The sequence below is a fragment of the Nipponia nippon genome, unplaced genomic scaffold (assembly GCF_047370975.1).
Source record: "Nipponia nippon isolate SJK-2023a ecotype South Korea unplaced genomic scaffold, ASM4737097v1 scaffold_16, whole genome shotgun sequence".
In the NCBI taxonomy this organism is placed as follows: Eukaryota; Metazoa; Chordata; class Aves; order Pelecaniformes; family Threskiornithidae; genus Nipponia; species Nipponia nippon.
The window spans coordinates 6,141,853-6,154,396 of NW_028262332.1; the positions used below are offsets into that span (position 1 = coordinate 6,141,853).

The following is a 12,544-nucleotide window of genomic DNA, read 5'->3' on the forward strand; positions in this document are numbered from 1 at the left end:
AGCCTGAGCAACCTAAAAGCACAAAGATTGCTGACAAAACAGTTTTCCTGCAGTATCTGAACAGGCCAAGTATCTGCATCTCTGTATGCATCCCTATAGGATCTTCCACTTCTAGATAGTTGCTAAATACTGCTGTTGGCCTCTGAAGTATGTTGCTGGAGAAGCTTCCCATAACAACGCAAAGCATGTTATCAAAGAAGGCCTTCCCTCATCATATCTTGGCGGTGTAAGTATTTACCTCTAAATGGCTGGGGAATGTTGAGATATGAAAATATTAAGTTGCTCCTCAAAGTTACACCTGAAGCCAAACTAAATCCTGTGGCTTCAAGATCTAGCTTTGCACTTTCAGTATGTGACACTGCAAGGCAAAGACACAGTTGCAGCAAGTGCTGCCTGGCCCTTGCCTGGTTTTGTCAAGGCAATTACAGTAGCACAAGTACCAAGCTTAATAGGTACTTATCCTTACCACTGCCACAGGCATTGCAATGCTGCATTTTCCCTGCTCTTTTACCCATGCTGAAATTTCAGTTTGCCAGGAGAGGCAAGGTTAGCCCAACACAGCTGAGTTAAGTCCATGCCTGCCTCCAGTTTCCTTCCAGGCAACATACAAACGTCAGCTAATTCAGCTTTACCATCGAAGCCTGGTGACAGACTGCTAAGTGCCCCTATTTGGTTTGGGACATAAAAGCTCCCAAGAGAGGATGCTTTTGGGGTAATGCTCAGGTCTGGGGTCAAGTAAACCCTGATTCACTTCCCACAATTTTGGTACTGCTTAGCTCCCTTGATCATAAACAAGATGGTTTCACCTCCATTCAAGTCCTTCCACCGACTGTTCCCAGGCCTTAGTCATTGCCTCCTCAGCAGCCCCCTTAAGCCATCTGTTCTCCAGAAGTCAGAGGTGCCTTGTTTTCTCCAAGAAGAGCAATGCAGCTGTCCTAGCAGGGCTGAGCAGCACACTGCCTTGGATCAGACAACAAGAACACAAGGCACAGACACTTATGCAGCCATCTGAACACAGCCTTGTGCTTTCATTTTTTCCTATTTGTAAAGCAGAGATAACAGCAATACTCCCACAAATCCAAAGATTTGTGTAACAGTGCTCTGAGATCTTAGGATTTAAAAAAACCAACACACTTATATTTGTTATTTTCACTTGGCAAAATAAGAGTGGCATAAACATGGATGATTTTACAAACAGCTGTGTGAGCTGCCTTGTACATCCCTCCCTTCTTGGTCCTTTGGGCTCTCTCAAGTCAAGTCAATTGTTCTTTTTATCGGACCAGTTTTGCTGGTACTGGTGCCTCCTCCAAGACCTTCTAATTTAAGAAAGGTGGCAGCAGGGAAGTAACACCACCCTAAGAATGGACTAAATGACTCCTGAGGTCACTTCCAATCTGAGTTATCCCACGAGCCTATAACCACACCAACAGGAAACGCCTGGAGCTGACCCAACGAACCTTCTTTCCAGTTCTGGGGCCCAGGATAAACCAGTCTATGTAGAGATGTGTCACCTGTCTGGCTTCTACATGGCTTCTCTCATCTCTTCAGTGATTTTAACACCATCAGCCACTATCCTAGCCACCATGCTGAGTCTCCGGCAGCAAAAGCACACATAGCAGCCACACTGACATCTGGTATTACAAATACAGGCTCTGCACTGTTAGATAATCTGTTAACAGCAGAGTAAGTGACACTGGAAGAGTAATTAGCAACAACTAGTAAGCCATCATGTTCAGGAGGAAAAAAAATAAGATTTGTTTGGTAAGACATGTAACTAAACATTGATTGCAGTCAGCATCACTCCTCAGTGCTTCAAGGTTTCCAGCATACATGGGATTCAGTGCTAATGCAAGGTGCCAGCAGCAGCCCTAGACTGAAGTCCTGCACAGCCACAGGCTAGGTCTGGCAGCAGGGGCAAGCGTGCTGCCCTGCCACGTGAACATGCCTTGATGACAATTTGAAGGGAGCCCCGCAGGTACTGAGCTGGCAAACCAGCCCTGGCAGAGCCTCCAGCCCCTTGTCTGAAGTGTCCCCATCAAGCACGTCGGTCAGTACCAACTGCATCAGCATTTGTTCTTGCACAAATTTCCATCCACCCAGAGAAACTCATCAGCACTCGCATTCACTGTGCGGTGAGCAGCTGCTGAGCAATAGCTGCACTACCATCCTGGTAGCAAGCTGGATCAGTGACATATGTCATATCCACACTGCAGCAATAATTGTATTTGTACACAGTAGGTCTACACACGATTTCTTCTTAAGCCTATTCAGACAAGAAAACAGCCCCTATCACAGTTACATTGAGGAACCATGCTTATTCTGGATACTATTCCCATAGCTTCTTATCATGGTTTCCAATGCCCACACAAAAAGAAAAGAGACTACACATTACAGCAGGGCCCCAACATTATTTTAACAGGATTAGGTTTTGCAGCATATACACATACATTCTGTGGTAAGAGGTCTCATGTTACCAGTCTCTGAACCAGCCAGCACTCAAGGGTATCAAATGGAGAAAGACCTCCTCCCTTTGACATGTTTTCCATTTCCACTCCAATTATTTCCTCTAAATGCTTTTCTACAGACAGGTCTCAGCTTCTGCTCAGGGGACCCTTCATTATGTCATTTTCTGAAAGCCACAGCACTATAACTTGCTGCTAGAGGGACAACTGATGGGACACAGTGAGGTCACAAGTTCTCCTGGGACAGGGGTCATCAGAAAGAGATAGAAAACAATTTAATTCATTTGCTCTGCACCAGGCAGATAAAATCCCCAGTGCAACGGGTGCCAGCAGAGACGCACCAAGGATTGATGTATCCCCTTCTGCTTGCTCAGTCTAAAAGAGAGGGGCAGCGCACCCCGATACACTGACTGTCCTTCGACAAACCCTCCTCTGGCCTGACAGCCATACGTTATATATTACGCCACTGCAGCACTGACTGCACAGATCCTCTAAAAAGGATTTACGAGGTTAGGCTGCCCATACTTAGAAAGCATGAAAACAGCAGAGCCAACAGGTGAACGTGTTTTGCTCACATATTTCAGGAGACCTATTTTCCCCTTCTTCTCAGAAAGCTACACCACAGCAAGTTTTTGACTTCAGTGCTAGGAATCATTATTTTCTTCCTGTGCCTATGGACAAACAAGTGGATCCTGGTCTATGACCTGAGGCTCAGTAAAATGTGTTCCTGCAGTGTCCTTCCTTTGGCATGATTCCCAGCATCCCTGGGAGATACTGCACGGACTGTTGGAAGTTAGCTAGAAAGGATCCCAAACGCTTTGAATGTATATCTATAGATAAAGAAAAAAAAAAATCTTACTCCACCTATACTTACTTTGCACCAGACACAATCCCTGTGCCTTCTTCCTAGGACACACAGCACACCCTGCACTCGCTGCTCAAGGCTGCCCTTGCACAAGTCCAGGATTTGGGGCTACTGGCAGCTAAACAAGGAATTAATACACACTGCAGACCCTTACAACAGTAGAAAAAGCTTTATAAGCCATCCAGCAGCAAACAGCTTAAAAGAAGTAGTGGGGGTGGGGGAACGGCATCCAATAGATGTCACAAATGCAGTTTGCCAAAAGAGAAAAACCCACGCAAGCATCTGACCAGGTATCACAGCAGCCACTGCTTTTAGGACAAGTCACCAGCAGCTCGCGTGCCCCTCACAGCATAAGAAAATGCCTCGATAACTAAAACCTGTACATCACTGAATACAATTAATTAACGAGGCCAGAAACAAGCTGAGGAACAACCCCCCACCCCAGGTGTTGTGTGTCTACGCTGGAGCCGATAACCAGGCAGCGCGGTCTGCAATTTACTCAAGTTGCAGATGATGAATGCGAAGGTCACATGAAGGGAAGGCATCGGTATATTGCCTGTCACAAAATGGTAGCACCCGGGGATTTGAGCACATAGGAGAGAAATAACCCCGTCCTTCCTATAGCCTCCTCGCAGCTCCCGACATGGCATCCGCTATGGAGGACAGGCTGGGGGAGGGGGACGGAGCAGATTAAACTTAAACATCCCCCCGCCGCACCCCCCACCCCCTTCCCAGCGACAACATCCATCTCTCGGAGCCCCGCGGAGGGGGCACCCCGGCCCGGCGGCCCCGCACCGAGTCGGGGAGGGGAAGGGGCCGGTCCCCACTGACATTTCAGCCCCCCGCGTTGTGTAACAACCAGGGTGCACCTCCCGGCGGGGCGGGGGGGGCTCCCACCGGCCCCCACGGTGCGGCAGAGGCGGGGACCCCGCTGAGGAGATGCCCCCCGAGGCGGGGAGACCCCCTCCGCCCCTCCCTGCCCCTGCAGCGCAGCGCCCGGGCGTCCCGCAGCGCTGCCCCGCTACTGCGCTGCCCGCGCACCGCACATGCAACCGGCAGCTGGGCGGGGGAGCTGCACCGCCCGCGCAACCAGCCGCTCTGCCCCTGCACCGCTCTGCCCCTGCACCGCTCTGCCCCTGCACCGCTCTGCCCCTGCACCGCTCTGCCCCTGCGTGCGGCGGCTCTGTCCGTGCACCGCGCTTCTCCCTGCACCCGGCAGCTCTGCCCGTGCCCCCCCCCCCCCCCCCGCAGCCCTGCCTGCGGTGGGGCTCCCCGGGGACCCCCTTACCTCCCCACAAAATTCTCCAGCACGGAGCTCTTGCCGGCGCTCTGCCCCCCCACCACGGCGATCTGCGGCAGGTCGAGGTTGGCGTTCTGCCCGATGGCGGCGAAGGCGTCCTGCAGCCGGTTGACCAGCGGGATGAGATCCTCCATCCCCCGGTTCCCCATGGCTGCGGCGCGGCACCGGCTCCTCGCACAGGCGAGCTCCCACCACCCCTTCCCGCGCCCTCACCGGCGGGCAGCCCGCCTCTCGCCGCCCCGGCCGGCGGGCAGCGGCACCGGCACCAGCCCGCGCCCCGCTCGACGCCGCCCGCTCCCGCCCGGGCTCGGCTCGCCTCAGCCCGCCCCACCGAGCCTGCAGACGGCCGCCCCCCGCCGCCAGGGGGCCTTAAGGGCGCCGGCGCCGCGCTGCATCCTGGGAGATGTAGTCCGGGCGGCCTGAGGGGGGCTCCGGGCGGCAAAGGCTTCCTACGCCCCCTCCTCTGAGGCCAGGGATGGCGCCCAGAAACGCTGGGAACGGGCGAGCTTGCTCCCCCGAAACCAGCGCAGCACAGCCTGTCTCCAGGCCTCGGGGCTGTGGTGCCATGGCCTGTGTGTGGCCGGTTGACACACAGGTATGGCCCAGCCGGTGTAGGTGTGCGGCCCAGTCACCGTGCCCCATGGTTCAGTCAGTCGGTGTACCTGCCTGGTCCAGTCGCTGTACCTGTCCGTGAGCCTGTACAGCTCGGTCACTACCCCTGCAGGGTTCAGTCACTATATCTACGCAGTGCAGTCAACGTACAGGTATGATTTGGTCAATGTACAGTTATGATTTGGTCAACATACAGGTACAATTTGGTCAATGTACCCATATGGTTTGCTTACTACACCCGCACAGTTTGGTCTTTACACCCATACCGTTCAGTTGATACACCTGTGCAGTTTAGTCACAGTACCTGTACAGGTGGTTGACACACCTGTATGGGAGGGCTTTGTGCCAGGACAGCACTAGCGGAATTGCCAGAATATGAGAAATACTTGATATGATTAAACCGGAGGCTTGCAAAAACACTACTGTGCTTCTGCTGCTTCATCTTCATTCAAACATGGATGAAAAACGCATCAATTTCTGTTTATGGCCGCAAAACAGTCAATGTTGTTGTTGCTATGTTTGTTTTACAGAAACACAAACAAGTACTTCATTATACATACTTAGTTTTTGCTTTTAAAAATTATTTGTCTACAATAAAGAGAAAACTGATTGATTTTAGGCTTTTAAAAGGGCTGGGTTTTTAATAAGAATATAATGTGAGGCCATATTTGATTTGAAAGTATAGCAGTGAAAAGAAGTGTTCAGAAAAGAAACTGATGGCTAGCGGTGACTCAGGAGGAGGGAGAATGCTGCATTTCAAACACCTCTCAGTTCGTGCTACCCAGTACTCTTGTTCACAGCTCAGAGAGAGCTGGGGGTGGTGGGGGAAAGGAATAACAAAAAACTGCAACAGATTTTGAGCTATATGTTTTGTTTTAAACAGGAACTTTTTAGTTATAATGATTCTAAGGAAGATTTCACAGATGTCCATCAAATGTAATCCATGCAAAAATACCTACCTGGGCGTACAGAGAAACTGGAACAACCGTGCTGAGGGGTGAATTTGCCTCACTCTGCCAGTGAAGATGCCCAAGGAAAATGCTCTGAAAACATCACCAGTGTGCAGGTAAGAACACTGAAGGAAGGGAAGGAGCTGCTCCATCTGTAGGGGTAACACCATTGCAAGGGCATACGTGGGCTGTTTTGGGGGCTGTCAATGCTATTTTTTCCTCTCTGCAAATTGCCCAGCAAATCTCAAGAAACAAGTTTAAGAAATTCAGTATAGACTGTGGACAAAAGTCTGTGAGCATCTGTGCAGCTATTCTGATCATTTATGTTGAAGGAACCTGGAGAAAAAAACATTGTTTTTTCCTTCAGAAGTTGATGGCTGCTCCTTGTTAGAGGGCACCATAAAAAGAACAGTGAAGAGTATCAAAGACTTAAAGAATGGTGTCATCTTTCTCCCTGGGTCAAAGCCGATGCTCAGTGAACTTCAGACCGTGAGGATCTTTGAAGCTTTATTTGAGGAACTGTCAGAAGAAAATTGTCCTTTTCCCAGAGGTTTCTGTAACCTGAAGTTCACCCACACAGTCCTAATTTCAATACAGAGAAAGACTGCCCAGCTACATCACTGCAATCACCTCAAATAACATAACAGCTGTACTAATAAGCCTTAATGGCCATGACCAGCCTCACCTGGGGCATCTCTCCACATGTGTGGGGCCAGGAGCTCTATTTAAGCTCAGCCCAGGGCCATTAGTCCCTGATGAGTTATGGAGAAGTGCCTGTTTTTAGCTTAGTTGCAGCCCTATATGCCCATAGAGTCTTTGATTCTGACTTTAACCTGTAGGCTAATTCCTTGGCTCTGTCTCATTGGTATGGATGTGCCTAGAGATCATTAGACCTGGTCCTAATCCTTGCCTGCAGGTTGGTATCTCTGCTTGACCTTGGACCTGCCTCATGATCTGGACTTTTTGTTCGATATAGCTATTATCTTTGGTCTGTCCTGCTTGCCTCCCTTGGCTGCTGTAGGATTGGGCCCTGGTTGGCAATATCCCTGCCAGCTGTGGGATTTACCCCTTGGCTTCTGCCTCCCCTTCCCCAGGAAGCAGCCCTACTCTTGCTGCTCCCTGATAACAGCATTAGCTGCTTAGCCAGTACATGATGTGACTTGACTTTGCTTCCCTACCCTACCCCATGAATCCACACCTGCCTTTAATACTTTCACAGAAGTAACTATTTTTGATTGTGGTCATCAATATTTTTGCTAACAATAGAAACATCAACCTGTAAGTGTTGTGTTCTGTTCCCTGCTTGGTATTCTAAGCAGATATTTTGTTCTGAGTGATCCCACTTCAGTCCAGAAATAATGATTCAGAGTGATACCATTTTTCTGGAAAAGCTAAAATTAATACATTTGCTTTGAGAAAGATTTGTGAAAGAATTTTTAAAGTACAGTATGTCAACAGCTGATATTCAAGACTGGGGGGGGAAATAGGGCTTATTGCCAGATAAGGAGCCAGTACAGCAGAAAGGCTTAAGTGTAGCTTCTTTGCAGGTATTCTTTCATATGTTATCTGGTTTTGCTTTTCTGTGAAAAAGGTATTTATTTCTTTGTAAGTGTGGTCGGGGGGGGGGGGGGTGGTGTCTAAGGGGGTCCGTGGTCTAACTTACTGTACTCTCAAAGGGCAAAAGTGCTCTGGAGGGACAGGAGAGAGTTAATAGGGTGCTCTCCAGGTAGACAAGAAAGGAAGAAAAGAGGTGGCAGACGTGGTAAAAATATTGGCAGACTTTACATAGATTTCTCAGCAGATCAATATTAGTCTAAAATTGTAAGATGCACAAAATGTGCTCCTGCTTCCCCTGTCTTGCAGAGATGCTTGTAAGCAAATGATGCCACAGTGTGTGCCTGCAGCGTTACCCCTACAAGAACTCATTAATATCGTGAAGTCTATCTAAACGCTTCTGCAGCAATTGTAATCGCACAGCCCGGAGAGACCCAAGCTGAGTGTCAGAGCCAGTGAGGCTTGGTTTATAAGAAGCTTTAGAAACCTACCCCTCCCATTGATGAAAGAGAGAACTGCAAGCACTCAGGATCGCTCCTAAAGCCTTCCATTTTCTCTCCTGCAAGAAACTGAGTTGCAAGGATGTTACAGCAAACAGGCCTTTTGATTCTATAATACCTCCCACCTGTGACTTATGCAGCAACATGTATCAGTTACAGGAGGAAAAACAACTATCTGGTCATAATTCATGGGAAGTACTGAAAAACTGCAATGTCTGCGAAATAAAAAGGAGTTTTATAAACTGGAGTGGACAGGAAAAATCTCTTTCTCTTTCTACCTTGGTAGAAAAACTCAGGATGTGAGCAAAGAAAAACAAGGAGGATGAGAGTTTTTTCCCCCCAGGGTGCTATAAATATTTCTGGCTGTACTTTAATATGAATCCCTAAAAATGCATGTGGGCATAACTATGTGTGTTTCTATGTATGGCTATCAACATAATGACAGCTTTGTACACTGATTTTGTCACCTCATGCAAATAGAACTCCCAGTTTAGTGAGTATAATTAGAAATAGACACTTGAGTGCTGGCTTCTGTCCCTCATTCCTTGCCCTTGCGAAAATAACACATCTAGTCCTCGGTGAGAAAAGAGGGAAAAACGTGGAATACAATTAGCTTAAGATTCTCCTAGTCATCTGCAAACTGTTTCCACTGACTCCAGGTAGAGCTGTGAATGTTCAGAACATTTCACAGTGGGTCATGAAGTGGATGCTCTTGGTCCTTTGGGTTCCTAAGAAATGTTTATAAACACAGGTAAGAATTTAAACATTTACAAGCAGAGGTTACAATATAAGTTCCACAAAGAATCAGGGCTAGGATTGGTACTGTCTGTATCAATATAGAATATATTATACAGATGACAAATAGCTTAAAAACTTAATTAAAATTAGCCTCTTAAATTTACATGACTATGTGAAACTGCCTATGGAGATAGAAACACTTTAAGTTTCTATTTTATAGGTACTTAAATGCTACTATAGTAGCAATGGTAACACAGTAACATCATTGATCTCCTGTGGTATCATTGCTCAGAAAGAAAGTTTCTCTATAATTTTCCTATTGGTTGGAAAAGCTGTCTGAAAAAAAAAGCATGCTTTAATTTTTGATTTTCAAATATAGAGCTTGTCTTTGTAGAATAACATAGTGAAATGCTTCCTCATTTTCTCTGCTGAAACAGGAAATTTGCTGAACTATTCTGAGAATCCGTCATAAAGAGGTAAAAGAAGGTAAATCTAGTGTATGAGACACTGGGTGAGGCTTATCTTTAGTGTGACTTCACAGAAGCCAGAATATACACAAGGAAAGACATAAACTGAATGTTATAGTCCATTAGGACAGGGATCTGGACATGGATGTAAGTTTAAATTAATATTTTAAGAGCAACAAAGCTGAGATCTCTGTTCTTTTCACATCCAGTGAGATGATACAAAATAGTTCCTGGAATATATTTTACCTTGTGAGACTGAAAATCACTGATAGAAGCTGATTGGCCATGTGGCAAAATGGGTGTAAAAACAGTATCTTAGTTTATATCCTGTGGGCCTGTCCTGCCAATCAAGAAATATTGGGAATAGGTTTCTAGAGCAATAGAACAAAGAGTGGGTGCAAATATCCCTTAATGCACAGATCGTTTTGCTTTGTAATGTTGTGTGCTACTGCTTTCTCATGTGTGAATACAATCTTCCTCCAGATAAAATAGACATGAAAAACAGTAACTCCAGTAATTTATATCAGCTGTTCGGAGCAGGTCTGGTGAAACTTGGCCCATTCTTTCAATGGGCAGGCCCCAAAAGCAGGAGGAAAAAGTACTTTGAAGCTCCATATGCCTTTTTCTCCAAGCAGTTGGGGAGGTTTAAAGACATTATGGTGAGAACTAGTTATATCCTAGTGAAATGGATGAGTAATAACACCATCCTTGTGGATTGCAGAGGAAATTGTGGGCACCACAGTATCTTGGTGCTGTCATAGGCACTGAGAAACACTTGAAAAGCTATGTGGCTTCACCAAGGGTTGCATACCAAGTCTTTTTCGAAGCCAAAATCAAAACATAAAACTGCACAGTCCAATCATGTGCTGGAAACTAGACATCTCTGGTTATCTGCGTGCCCGATCTGGTCCCTGGAACAAATTCATACAGCCCAGCAAAAACTTGGCGACATGATGCAATCCAGCTCCTGAATAAAAAGCATTCATATGGTTTGTCCTCTTACCTGCCAAGAAATTTCATAACCCTGATCTCATCATACAGAGGTGTAATGCAGTGATGAGCCAACAACCCCGCTGATGATAGTCTCAGTATTGCAGGGCACTTTCTAGGTAATTTTCTTACCTTGAACTTCTAATTCTTATTCTGTTCCATTCGCTCCTGTTGTCAATGAGACACAAGCTTTGTGTGACCACCCCTGAGCCTAGCAGATGCCTAGGTTATTATTGAGTAATAATGTGGTCTGTACTGTAGCACGACGCTTTTAAGGTTCCATGTTTCCTCACACAATGTCATGTATTTACCACCGCATACCGAACGGCAAGTTGCTTGATAATTGAAAAGGAGATGTTCCTTGCAGGAAAAAACAACTGTCAGGAGATGAGAGGTCGAGGTCCGTGTGCCAATGCTCAGTGGGCACCGACAGCAAGTACCCTTTGGCTGTCAGCTTAAGACACGCTGTTTTATTGCCTGTAATGAAAGAAAGGAGCCTAGCCCAACTTCCTGTGCTGTTACCTTACATCTCTGTATGACTTTCAAACGGAACGGTGTGATTAGCTGAATCTGGAACCTCCTCCTTTGGATGGTAGGTAAGATGTTTACGTCTGGCACGTGAAGGCATCTCTGAAGATGAGCCGTTGGATCGCAGGATGGTCAAGCAGCAGGTGTCTTCACTTCTTACAGCCCTCATCCTGACTTGCGCTGTGCATGCACAGCACCAAATCCACGTCCAGGTTTGTGTTTGATGCAGTAGTATATCTGTGGATGGCATTGTAGGCTTATGTTCATAAACGCTTATTGAGGGCTGTCTATTTAATAATTTCTATACAGGACCTCACAGAAGAAAGCCCAGGCTTTGAGGTGAGCTTCTAGACTATGTCAGAATACAGTATCGAACAGTAAAAAAACTGTAGACTTTGTTACGTACATACCTCATTAGCATGCTGCTTTGTAGATTTCCAAATGTTACATACAAAGAATACTTAAAAGAACTTTAGTTGTGGGAATAAGAACAGGAGACCTCAATTTCAGATGTCAGGTTATTTCTACAAGCTGAATTCTGTCTTTTGCATGTCTGGTTAATATATGGACATTTGTAGGATCATAAAATTAACCCTCTCCCCCCGCACTGCAAACAAGCCAGGCTGGTAGCTGCTGTAACAGCATGATGACAGGAGCAAAGAAGATCACTTATGCAAAATGATTTGAAAAAGACTCCGCACGTGTTTTCCGCTCCATGTATGTATTCCCTGGGATGATACTTAAGCTTTAATGCTTAACAGGAGAGCATTTTCTGTGTGCAGACAGCTGTGACTGGATAAAGGACTCTGGGCATTAACATGGCCAGTCATTGATTAATATGGATGGTCATCTCCAAATTGATTATTGTAAAATCAGGGCGGTATAAAAAGGCCCAAAGGAAAGATCAACATATGCTGCTGTATTGAAAATTATTAATGCTAACTCTGTATCACCAGTAACTGTGTTCAGCTTACAATGCTTTCAGCTAAGAATCAATTCTGAGGCCTTTAATGAATCTAGTAGTCTTTATTGGTGTGAATAATAAGACTATAAAGTAAATTATTTCAGGATGGATTCTCTGGAATGGGAAAGAGCAGAAATGCACCCTTACCCTAGGTGTACTATAAGAAAAAACGATAGGGTATTTTTTCATAGAGGCCATGTGCACCGAACACCCTTAAAACTAAATCACTTACAGAAAACAGGTGCTGCAGGAAAGGTTTTGCTGCAAACTCACAAAGGAAAAAAAAAAAAAAAAAGGACATGCTAGAAAAGTCATCTCGGTCTACAGCACAGAGTGATATTGCAAAAGTCCCTGTTTGTTTTCTTCCAGGTTCTCATGGCAGGCTTGCCAAGATGTGACCACAGCGAATGGCCAGAGGCTGTTGGTTTTTTTCCATCTCCTCGATGAGAGATGGTTACCAAAGATTCCCCTGGACTATTAAAAAAAAAAAAAACCCAAAAAAAACCAACCCAAAAAACAAAGAGCAGAAAACCCACGCTGTTGGACGCCATCTGCTCCCCCTCTCCAGCCGGTTGTTCCGTTCCCCCTGGACAGATGGCGTCCGTCCCCCTCCC

The 12,544-nt window shown here is 46.4% G+C and overlaps 1 protein-coding gene and 1 long non-coding RNA gene across 19 annotated transcripts in view; one reads left to right on the forward strand and one right to left on the reverse strand.

The window, feature by feature from the left end:
- Nucleotides 1-4,943, reverse strand: part of DNM1 (dynamin 1) — a 71,237-nt gene extending 66,294 nt beyond the window's left edge. For 6 of the 12 annotated variants that reach the window (XM_087753158.1, XM_087753163.1, XM_087753154.1 and 3 more), the window contains exon 1: nucleotides 4,616-4,943. In XM_087753158.1, the coding sequence (XP_087609284.1) occupies nucleotides 4,616-4,776 (161 nt within the window). In that variant the 5' untranslated portion in view covers nucleotides 4,777-4,943. The remainder of the gene's footprint in view (nucleotides 1-4,615) is intronic. The other 6 variants (XM_087753156.1, XM_087753162.1, XM_087753153.1 and 3 more) reach the window with 1 other exon arrangement.
- Nucleotides 4,944-6,962: 2,019 nt separating this feature from the next.
- On the forward strand, nucleotides 6,963-12,541 carry LOC148056225 (uncharacterized). 7 transcript variants are annotated; one of them, XR_015703741.1, is made up of 6 exons: nucleotides 6,963-7,105; nucleotides 9,419-9,467; nucleotides 11,035-11,178; nucleotides 11,276-11,305; nucleotides 11,545-11,683; nucleotides 12,300-12,541. It is a non-coding gene; the product is annotated as an uncharacterized LOC148056225 (long non-coding RNA). The 7 variants fall into 7 exon arrangements; XR_015703739.1 differs by having other exon boundaries at nucleotides 9,419-9,457; nucleotides 10,806-11,178; XR_015703742.1 differs by having other exon boundaries at nucleotides 9,419-9,457; nucleotides 10,806-11,178; nucleotides 11,589-11,683.
- The last annotated feature ends 3 nt before the right edge of the window (nucleotides 12,542-12,544 follow it).